The sequence below is a fragment of the Lucilia sericata genome, unplaced genomic scaffold, assembly GCF_015586225.1.
Source record: "Lucilia sericata isolate MDLA Ls3-8-SP2 unplaced genomic scaffold, ASM1558622v1 Contig000593F_arrow, whole genome shotgun sequence".
NCBI lineage: Eukaryota > Metazoa > Arthropoda > Insecta > Diptera > Calliphoridae > Lucilia > Lucilia sericata.
In genome coordinates this window covers 185,001-197,481 of record NW_023994600.1, presented here as the reverse complement: position 1 = coordinate 197,481, position 12,481 = coordinate 185,001, and the positions used below count along the sequence as shown (strand labels likewise).

At 31.7% G+C, this 12,481-nt stretch overlaps 1 protein-coding gene across 1 annotated transcript in view; it reads right to left on the bottom strand.

Moving 5' to 3' along the window:
* Positions 1 to 9,845: 9,845 nt before the first annotated feature.
* LOC119606488 (calphotin-like) overlaps positions 9,846 to 12,481 on the bottom strand; it is a 2,958-nt gene continuing 322 nt past the window's right edge. The window contains exon 2 of the mRNA XM_037960016.1: positions 9,846 to 11,594. Coding sequence (XP_037815944.1) covers positions 10,014 to 11,594 — 1,581 coding nt within the window. The 3' untranslated portion in view covers positions 9,846 to 10,013. The remainder of the gene's footprint in view (positions 11,595 to 12,481) is intronic.

Here is a 12,481-nt window from a genome sequence, read left to right as displayed (position 1 = left end):
CTAACTAACTACTAACTAACTAACTACTAACTAACTAACTAACTAACTACTAACTAACTAATAACTAACTACTAACTAAACTAACTAACTAAACTAACTAATAACTAACTAAACTAACTAACTAACTAACTAACAATAACTAACTAACGAACTACTAACTAACTAACTAACTAACTAACTAAACTAACTAACTAACAACTAACTAACTAACTAACTAACTAACTAACTAACTAACTAACTAAACTAACTAACTAACTAACTAACTAACTAACTAACTAACTAACTATCTAAAACAATTAAATAATTTTTAAAGCACTTAATTTATGAACAAATATCACGCTTGTATTTCTGTTCGGGTTATTGTGAATGATTAATTATGTAATGCAAGTAAGTAAGATAAGGCAGTGAACTGTGGATAATAGAGTCAAGTAGTTCAAATTTGATTTTATTAGAGAAAAATGTTTGTTTTTTGCATTTAACAAGCTTTTAGCTATAAAAATTGGCATTAATTAAAAGGTATTTAAAATACTTAACTATTAAACTGTAAATGTGATTAACTGCTTTTATATTACAATAAAAATTTTCTTTAAAGTACATTTAATAAAAAATTTAAGTAAATTTATTTGAAATTAAAGAAGTTTAGTGTAGTTCTGTTAGTTTTAAATTTCTTTTAAATACTAATAAATAGTTTAACCTCACTGTAGCTTAAAATATATAGTAACTGGTTTCTAAAAATTGCCTACTTCAACTATTTTCTACATTTTTACTTTAAAGTTATTTTTAAATGTAAATTAAATTTAAACTTAAATTTTTTTAAAGAACATTCAGTTTTAACCCTTACTAATAAATGATAAGGCCTTCCTCAACATACACTCACCCCACCTTTTTAAACACCTTTAGAACAGATTCCTATTAAAACAATTTAAGTGGGTGGGTTGCTCAAGAGAGTTTTGGAAAAACTTCAACATCCGTTTGCAATGACCTTGTCATAGCAAATGTAGCAGTTTCACCAAAATGTTATCAGCTTTATAACACACAAATATACAAAAAATTAAAAAAAACAATGGAACTGGCAACAGCCAACACTCATCAGCAGAAAATTAAGTTAAAATTTTTACAAGTTAAAAAAAATCTTTCTTATCAATAGTTAATACAAAAAAAAAAAAAAAGGACAAAAGAGTTGAGTACATAAGGAGAGAGAGAGAGTTTTTGGAGAGAAACCAAAAAGTAATTTGAAGCGAATATTTAAAAACAAACAAAATGAATTGTGGAAGGTAAATAAAATGAGAAAAATAGAGCATAAGCCCAACAAAGAGAGAGAGAGTATGACAAAAAGGATGCTGTTAACCGGGTGTTTCATAATATTTTAACTCTCTAGAGCGAATAAAAGAGCAACTAGTGTAATTTAAACAGATACAGCAATAGCTGAATAAAAATATTATTGTTTTTAGCATAACAACTTAATATAAGGATATTGTTTGACAATATTCTTAGGAATTTTAATTAATTATGTATAAAAGAAATTATTTTCATACGAGATTTTTAAGGTAAACATTTAAAATAATTCATGGACTTTTGTTTTTAGCAATTTTAGTGAATTCTTGAATATTTTTATATGCTTTATTAAAGTGAAATCTTTAAATTTACTCTTAAATTTGTTACTTTTCCCCCAGCTAACGTTCTTGTTCAGAAATATTTAAATTTTATACATATTATGTGTTTAATTTTACTCCTTTTATTTTGTAATTTATGCTATGATTATTGTCCTATAATTTCTGCAACACTCATATATTTTATTGCAACTAGCATACCTTAAGGGGCTCTGCATAAATCACTGTAAAATGTATAACATACATAAAAGGGTTTTGATTTTAATTTAAATGGCAATATGTATTAAATGATAGGCAAACAAGAAACATATACAAGGCATAAACGAATGGTTAAAATGCTACAGTTATAAAGGTATAAATTAAAACTATAAACAACTGAAAAATCTTTAAAAAATAACAATAATATGGAGTTTATTTTTTAACCTAAACTTTAAGTAAAGATTTTTGTTAAAAACCTAACATTTTACTTCTATTTTTATACTTCAATAGAAATCTATTAAAAAAACCTTTCAATTGATACCCATTTTTCCATATTCCACACTCTTTTAAACCAATAAAAGCAATTTTTCCTAAAATAAACAAATTTCTATTACATTAAGATAACACCATTACCTTTATAACACTGCCTTACCTTTATCAATCACAATAACCCAACCCAAAAATACAACCTTGTTATTTGCTTACATAGGAAGTACAGCAACAATGCCGCCAAAAATTGCAACAATAAGAAAAATTTGCGACAAGTGTATTTTCATTGGAAAGAACAACAGCAGCTAATATTAAAAGTTAAAATTCAGAAAATTTAGTGAATAAATAATGAAGTTTAAGTGAAATTCTTTAAATTGAATGTGTATTTAATAAAATTTATATGAAAGTCATTTAATATATAAGAGAAATAAGTAAATATCACAAAGTGATATAAAACCCGTGTCAAATGGCAAAAAAAGTGTAAATTGTTAAAAAATTCTAGTTTAAAGCAATTTAAACAAAAATTAAGTAAACATGAAGTAAAATTAATAAAATTTAAAGTGTTTTTGCTAAAATTTAGGTAAAAGTTAATAAAAGTATACATATTGTATACTGGCCAACGTTCTGGCAAAAATACGTCTGCCTCTCAAAGAGGAAAAGTGTTTACTTCAATGCTGTTGAAAGTTCAAAACAATAAAAAGAAAAATATGTGTAAAATGTTAAAAAAATACAAGTTTAAAGCAATTTAAACAAAAATTAAGTAAAATCAATAAAATTTATAGTGTTTTTGGTAAAATTTAAGTAAAAGTTAATAAAAGTCTACAAATTGTATACTGGGCAACGTTCTGCCAAAAATAAGTCTGCCTCTCAAAGAGGAATAGTGTTTAATTCATTGCTGTTGAAAGCAAATTACATAAATAAAAAGCCAAAATACTACACTAATATGTAGTTATAGTTAATCAATAAAAATATGAATAAATATTGTTTTCTAAACAGCACAAAGGAAATGCCGGCAAAAAGCGGCTAATTACAGAAAAATCAAGCAAAATTGGCTGTTAATCAGATGGTGAGTAATAAAACATTTCAATCATATACTACAACACTTAAGGATATAATCTAAAGATTTTAGCCAAACTAGAACTAAACTAGAACAGAATTAGAACAATACTAGAAAAGAACTGAACTAGAACAGAACTAGAACAGAACTAGAATCGAACTAGAACAGAACTAGAACAGAACCAGAACAGAACTAGAACAGAACTAGAACAGAACTAGAACAGAACTAGAACAGAACTAGAACAGAACTAGAACGAACTAGAACAGAACTAGAACGAACTAGAACAGAACTAGAACAGAACTAGAACAGAACTAGAACAGAACTAGAACTGAACTAGAACAGAACTAGAAAGAACAGAACAGAACTAGAACAGAACTAGAACAGAACTAGAACAGAACTAGAACAGAACTAGAACAGAACTAGAACAGAACTAGAACAGAACTAGAACAGAACTAGAACAGAACTAGAACAGAACTAGAACAGAACTAGAACAGAACTAGAACAGAACTAGAACAGAACTAGAACAGAACTAGAACAGAACTAGAACAGAACTAGAACAGAACTAGAACAGAACTAGAACAGAACTAGAACAGAACTAGAACAGAACTAGAACAGAACTAGAACAGAACTAGAACAGAACTAGAACAGAACAGAACTAGAACAGAACTAGAACAGAACTAGAACAGAACAGAACTAGAACAGAACTAGAACAGAACAGAACTAGAACAGAACTAGAACAGAACTAGAACAGAACTAGAACAGAACTAGAACAGAACTAGAACAGAACTAGAACAGAACTAGAACAGAACTAGAACAGAACTAGAACAGAACTAGAACAGAACTAGAACAGAACTAGAACAGAACTAGAACAGAACTAGAACAGAACTAGAACAGAACTAGAACAGAACTAGAACAGAACTAGAACAGAACTAGAACAGAACTAGAACAGAACTAGAACAGAACTAGAACAGAACTAGAACAGAACTAGAACTAGAACAGAAGTAGAACAGAAGTAGAACAGAACTAGAACAGAACTAGAACAGAACTAGAACAGAACTAGAACAGAACTAGAACAGAACTAGAACAGAACTAGAACAGAACTAGAACAGAACTAGAACAGAACTAGAACAGAACTAGAACAGAACTAGAACAGAACTAGAACAGAACTAGAACAGAACTAGAACAGAACTAGAACAGAACTAGAACAGAACTAGAACAGAACTAGAACAGAACTAGAACAGAACTAGAACAGAACTAGAACAGAACTAGAACAGAACTAGAACAGAACTAGAACAGAACTAGAACAGAACTAGAACAGAACTAGAATAGAACTAGAACAAAACCAGAACAGAACTAAAACAGAACTAGAACGGAACTAGAAGAGAACTAGAACTGAACTACAACAAAACTAAAATAGAACTGAACTTCAGATTCAGTCTTTCAGCCTTTCTGAAATATTTCTATCTTAAGAAAATTTTAATTATTAAACATTAAATGTCACATATTTTCTTATTTAATAACATTTCCTTCTTTACTTTCAATAACACCTGCTATATTTATAATACCTAATAATAAGACAGACACGCCATAAAATATGCAGCAATTAATTCAAAATAAATTTAATGAAAAGTGTGCTTCATTTAAATTTCAAATAAAAAAATGACATATTGTTTATATTACTTAACAGAAGTCTTAAAATCAAAGAAATTACAAAAAATCAATGAAATTTTTAAAATAAAAAACAAAAATATTACAACAAAAGTAACAGCTACAGTTTGAAATTAATAAAACCCAGAAAAGACATTTGTCAAAAGTGCTTATTAAAATAACAACTCATTTTGCTTGTAGATAAGTATTTACTAAGAGTACTGAAGGGGTGGGGGGCAGTATTAAGTAAATTTTTAAATTGAATTTCTATATTTATGTTGGCAACCAACTGTTACCAAATCTATTGACCAATTTAATATGCCACTAAATCTTCTTAAAGCGAACACAAATGAAATCTATTATATTTATTTGGTATGCTTTCTTTTCAAAAAAAAAAAAATATATGAAATGAAGATAATTTTGGCCAAAAAATTGTGTATATTACCAACAACATAAAACACAGACATGGTAGAGATAGAAACCAAGATAGAGAGCAAAGGGAATGGCATTAAATGAAATGAATTTTATTAATAGTCCTTTAAGGCTTAAAATGTTTTGTGTGCAAATAAATATGATACGATGAATATCATGTAGAATTTGAACTAAGAATAAAACAAAAAGAATATGAGAATCAAAACAAAACTTAAGGTTATTAATAATAATTGTTGCAAACAGCAACAAAATATTCTTATGATTTTCATTAACATCTTAAATACAAAAACAATGTTTATAGTCAGTATTTGTGTCGAAAATTTGTATAGAATTCAGATAATAAATTCAATATTCATTTCATGCTAGTATCTACTATGAACATATAATTGTTATTAATATGCTTTCAAGATGACCACTTGTTTCTAATTTACACAAAATATAAATAAGTTTTCAAGTTATTTGAACCTAAATAAAGTGTGTTTACAGGCTACATTTTAATATAAAATCAATAAAATTAAATTATTATAAACATAACACAAATGAAAATTATATATTTCTTAATAAATTCTCTAGAAACTTGTATAGATTTTATAGTTAAAATATTGTTGAACAAGTAAAATCGCAATTTGTACAAAACCCCCCTAAATATATGCTACAATATTTTGTTCTATATCTTACATATTTCACCCTCTCTAAAATCCATTTACCATTAAATGTAACACATATTTTTAGTTGTTTATTGACATATGTATTATTATTAAATATAATGTATACTTTTAGGTGTGTTTTCAATATTCAAGTCTAGTATTTTATTATATTTAACTTTTAAGAAATAAATTTATATAATATTTTTAAATGTTTTCTGTTCTAAATTTTCTTAGATTTTGTGCTTCTTCTAAGTATTTCTTTTATGTTTTCTTTTCTTTTTATTTTAAACCATACAAATTGTGTTTTCTCTCGCCTTAAATAATTTTTCCTCTTCAAATATTCTTAAAATGTTAAAAAAACAAAAAATAAATGTATAAAAATAATTCTTTTGTTGTTGTAAACCTGTTTTAAATATTGTACTAAGTTTTGTAAGAAACCCCTAACTCATCTATACATATTATTTGTTCTTAAATTTTGTTCTGTTATTTTAACATCTAACACAATTCATTTAGATGCTAAAGTTTTGCTGTGATTTGGTTTCCAAGGTGACCAACTACAGTTGAATTAGAAGTAAAACAGAACCTGAATAGAACTAGAACAGAACTAGAATTGCACTAGACCAAAACTAGAACTGCCACTAGACCAAAACTAGAACAGAATTAGAACGGAACTAGAACAGAACTAGAACAGAACTAGAACAGAACTAGAACAGAACTAGAACAGAACTAGAACAGAACTAGAACAGAACTAGAACAGAACTAGAACAGAACTAGAACAGAACAGAACTAGAACAGAACAGAACTAGAACAGAACTAGAACAGAACTAGAACAGAACTAGAACAGAACTAGAACAGAACTAGAACAGAACTAGAACAGAACTAGAACAGAACTAGAACAGAACTAGAACAGAACTAGAACAGAACTAGAACAGAACTAGAACAGAACTAGAACAGAACTAGAACAGAACTAGAACAGAACTAGAACAGAACTAGAACAGAACTAGAACAGAACTAGAACAGAACTAGAACAGAACTAGAACAACAGAACAAACTAGAACAGAACTAGAACAGAACTAGAACAGAACTAGAACAGAACTAGAACAGAACTAGAACAGAACTAGAACAGAACTAGAACAGAACTAGAACAGAACTAGAACAGAACTAGAACAAACTAGAACAGAACAGAACAGACAGAACAGAACTAGAACAGAACTAGAACAGAACTAGAACAGAAATAGAACAGAACTAGAACAGAACTAGAACAGAACTAGAACAGAACTAGAACAGAACTAGATCAGAACTAGAACAGAACTAGAACAGAACTAGAACAGAACTAGAACAGAACTAGAACAGAACTAGAACAGAACTAGAACAGAACTAGAACAGAACTAGAACAGAACTAGAACAGAACTAGAACAGAACTAGAACAGAACTAGAACAGAACTAGAACAGAACTAGAACAGAAACTAGAACAGAACTAGAAACAGAACTAGAAACTAGAACAGAACTAGAACAGAACTAGAACAGAACTAGAACAGAACTAGAACAGAACTAGAACAGAACTAGAACAGAACTAGAACAGAACTAGAACAGAACTAGAACAGAACTAGAACAGAAACTAGAACAGAACTAGAACAGAACTAGAACAGAACTAGAACAGAACTAGAACAGAACTAGAACAGAACTAGAACAGAACTAGAACAGAAACTAGAAAGAACAGAACAGAACTAGAACAGAACTAGAACAGAACTAGAACAGAACTAGAACAGAACTAGAACAGAACTAGAACAGAACTAGAACAGAACTAGAACAGAACTAGAACAGAACTAGAACAGAACTAGAACAGAACTAGAACAGAACTAGAACAGAACTAGAACAGAACTAGAACAGAACAGAACTAGAACAGAACTAGAACAGAACTAGAACAGAACTAGAACAGAACTAGAACAGAACTAGAACAGAACTAGAACAGAACTAGAACAGAACTAGAACAGAACTAGAACAGAACTAGAACAGAACTAGAACAGAACTAGAACAGAACTAGAACAGAACTAGAACAGAACTAGAACAGAACTAGAACAGAACTAGAACAGAACTAGAACAGAACTAGAACAGAACTAGAACAGAACTAGAACAGAACTAGAACAGAGCTAGAACAGAACTAGAACTAGGCTAGAGCTAGATTCGAAGTAGATTAGAACTAGACTAAAACTAGACTAGTACTAGACTAGAACTAGACTAGAAACAGAATACAACTACAATAGAACTAGATTTGCGTTAGACTAGAACTATACTAAAATTAGACTAGAACTTGATTAAAACTAAATTTGAACTGGAAATATACTAGAACTAGACCAGCATTAGACTAGATCGGGACTACAAGTAGACTAGAAACTAGATTACTACTGGACTAGAATTTGATTAGATCTATACTAGAGCTATACTTTTACTAGAACTAGAACTGAACTAGAATATATCTTATACTTCTTTGGCCACCTATTGAATTCATATGTATATTAACCAGACCATTCTTTCACTTACGTGATGTGGTTATTCCTTTTCACATGTTCAGATTCCTTTCATTATACCCTACACCACTTTAGTGGGGAGGGTATATTGGATTTGTGCTGATGTTTGTAAAATACAAAAATATTCGTCCTAGACCCACCTTAAAGTATACCAACCGGCTTAGAATCTTTTCTGAGTCGATTAAGCTATGTCCGTCCGTCCGTCTGGCTGGCTGGCTGTCCATGTAAACCTTGTGCGCAAGGTACAGGTCTCAATTTTCAAGATAATTGGATGAAATTTGGCATGCACGTTTTATTTGACCCAAGGACGAAGCCTATTGAAAATGGTTAAAATCGGTCCATTATTTCACCTAGCCCCCATAGAACAGAACCCCCCCGAAAAGGGCTTCTGAGATCATAATTATGTTAAATATACAGATATATCGATAAAATACGGCACAACTAAGTTTTATAGAATTCTTGATGACCCTGCCAAATTTCATAAAGATCGGGCCCCATTTGACCCTAGCTCCCATACAAAGTCCCCTTCAGAAAATTACTTGAATGTCCCAAATTAACTTATAAACACAAATATCGCGATGAAATTCAGCACAATAAAATATTATGTAAATATAAATATATTCACAAAATTTTATCGGGCTTGGTCCATATTTGCCCCTAGCCCCCATATAAAGCCTCTTTCAGAAAATTAGTTTTTCATCCATAAATTGCTTAAATGTATCGGAACAAGGGAATATTGAAAATAAATGCTTTACTATGAAAAATAAATCACATTTAATATTCATCACTGGTGTAGGGTATCATATGATCGGCCTCGCCCGACTATACTTTCTTACTTGTTTTCCCTTTTTTCCAACGTTGTTGTTGTTTGTTTAATGTTTTCAACATCTTAAATTTTATAAGGGTCGTCTAGTTTATTGAGAAAAAAATAAGAAAAAGCCCACAAGAGAAGTTAAAATCAATTCAGTAGAAGGTGATTTAGTGTCTGAAAAAGATCCCTTACAATATTAAACATTCTAAAATTGTAAGCAACAAATTTTGTTGTTTGTTGTTGTTACTAGTTTTCTTTTCATACATTCATTCATTTAGTCCCTGTTAGGCCTTTATGCTGGCAAACGAAGAAAAAACAATTAAAAAAGAATTTGTCATAAGGTCAAATGTTAGAATTTGTTGTTATAAAGGACAATGTATGTATGTATGTATGTGTGTATGTATATAGGAAAGCTTATGGAAGGAAGCATTAAGTCTAATGCATGGTTGATTTTAAATTGCATTGGTTGGTTGTAACGAGTATTAAGTAAATGAATCCCCAGAGAATGAATGCTTTCAGGCATTATTTTTTTACAAAAAATTTACAAACTGACCTTGAATGAGATTTATATGGAAAAATTAAATTTAAATGTAGATAATATATTATCTACGAAGAATTATTAAAAAATAAAAAAATGTTGTTTACATTTTTTTTCAGAAAAATATATTTTTTTTATTCGTATTAACAACTAATGATTCAAAGGGTTATAAAAATGGGATAAATGATTTTAAATACCTAAAAATAACTAAACAAAAAACGGCAATCATATTCAGGCATTAGTTTGCATTTGAAATTAAAGCGCAAACTAGGAACTTAGGCTGACTTAGTCATATCATCGGAGGACTCTTTGGGTTCTTCGTTGGCGGGAGCTGGAGCTACAGTGGTGGAAGAGTTAGTAGCATCTTCTTGTTGTTGTTGGCTGGCGGGTTCTTCTTGTTGTTTTTCAGGTACAGTAGAACGGGCTTCAACAACTTCGGAGTCGTTGTCGTGGGCTTGTTGTGGATGGTTCAATTGGTTTTGGGGAACTTCGTATTGGGGGTAGGGAGGGAAACGTTGTTGTTGTTGCTGTTGGAAGAATTGTTGTTGCTGTTCAATCAATTTCTGTTGTTGTTGGAGGACTTCTTGTTGTTGAGCGGCGAATTGTTGCTGTTGTTGGGCAAGTAATTGTTGTTGATCTTCAAAATGTTGTTGTTGTTCTTGGAAGTATTGCTGTTGTTCTTCTTCTTCAGTTTGTGGCTGTTGTTGTTGCTCCATTTGGGGTTGTTCTTCCATTGGTTGTTGTTCCTGCATTTGGGGTTGTTCTTCTGGCATTTGTTCTTGCTGTTGTTGTTGCTCTTGTTCTTGCTGTTGTTGTTGTTCGGGGTATTCAACAGGGGTGGGTTCATTTTCAGGTTGTTGAGGAGCAGCGAATTGTTGAGGTTCTTGTTCTTGAGCTTGAACTTCAGTAACATCATTTTGTTCTTCTTGAGCTTGTTGTGGTTGTTGGGGTTGTTGTTGTTCTTGCACAGCTACGGCTGGAGAGCTGAAGTAGGAATGGATTTGTTGAACGGGAGCAGAAGCCAAGAATGAAGAACGAGCAAATGGAACGGTGGAGAAAGATTTTACTACGGGAGCAGTTTGAACAACAGGAGTAGCAGCATATGATTTGAAGACAGGGGCAGCATGAACTACGGGAGCAGCTGTGTAGGTTTTGACAACAGGGGCAGCTTGAACAACGGGAGCAGCAGCGAAAGTCTTAACAACAGGAGCAGCAGCATAGGTTCTTACAACAGGGGCGGCTTGAACAACAGGAGCAGCAGCGAAAGTCTTAACAACAGGGGTGGCATGGACTACAGGAGTAGCAGCATAAGCTTTCACAGCAGGGGCAGCATGTACAACGGGAGCAGCAGCATAAGCTTTCACAACAGGGGCGGCTTGTACAACAGGAGCAGCAGCATAAGTTTTCACTACAGGGGCAGCATGTACAACGGGAGCAGCATGTACAACAGGAGCGGCAGCAACGACGGGATCACGTTGAACAACAGCATTGAAACCATTGACATCATCAGCAGTATAGGTAACGGTACGCTTATAACCATCAGCATCGAGTACACTGTAAGAGCCAGCAACATTGCCACCATCACGAGCTTCAACTTGATTCTTGATATCACCAGTCACGGAGTCGTGTACGCCATAAGAGAATTGGTATTGAGGATGAGGATCGATTTCTTCGGCCTTAACAACGGGCACAGCATATGACTTGACAACGGGAGCAGCAGCAACTAAGGGTGCTGACTTAACGTAGGCAGTGGGAGCAGCAGCAGCATAGGTTCTGACAAAGGGATTGTAGGCATAGGTGGTAACGCCAGCCATGCAGGAACCGGACAAGGCTAATAAGCCAACAAAGGTAATGAACTGTAAAAGGAGAGGGAGGAGGAAATTAGCTGAAAAGTATTTGGATGGTAAAAGCTTTTGCTGTGCACGAAAGGTTTTCTGTGATAAAAGCTTTGAAGAAAGCTTTTTGGGATGAACGCTTTTGCTGTAAACTGAGTTTTGTGTGACTTTTTCAAAGCTTTAGCTGTGAAAAAGCCTTTTGCGAAGAAAGCTGTTTTACAATAAAAACTTTTGCTGTGGGGAAAGATTTTTTGTGAAAAAGCTTTTGCAGTAAATAAAGCTTTATTAGAATAAAAGATTTTGTTGTGAAGAAAGTTTATAGGGTGATAACAGCTTTTTCTGTAACGAAAGGTTTTTTGTGATAAAAGCTTTTGTTGTGAAGAAAGCTGTTTGGGATGAAAGCTTTTGCTGTGAGGAAGGATTTTGATAAAAACTTTTGCTGTGAAGAAAGATTTTTTTGTGAAAAATGCTTTTTGTGATTAAACCTTTATCTCTGAATAAAGCTTTTTTGTTTGTGAAGAAAACTTTTTTGCAATAAAAACTTTTGCTGTGGAGAAAGATTTTTTGTGAAAAAAGCTTTTGTAGAGAAAATTTTTTGTGATAAAACCTTTATCTCTGAATAAAGCTTTTTGTTATATAATCTGTTGATGTAAAGCTTTTTTTGAGATAAAAGCTTTTGCTGTGAAGAATATTTTTTGTGATACAAGCTTTTCTGTGGGGAAGGCTTTTGTTGTGAAGAAAACTTCTGCTTTTAAGAAAGATTTTTTGTCATAAAAGCTTTCACTGTGAACAATCTGTTTTAATCAGAAAGATGTTTGATGAAAAGAGACTTTTGGTCGATATAACTCGACAGACTTTGAACCGATTTAAGTGCTGGTTTGTTTATTCAATTCCATTTATGAATCTAA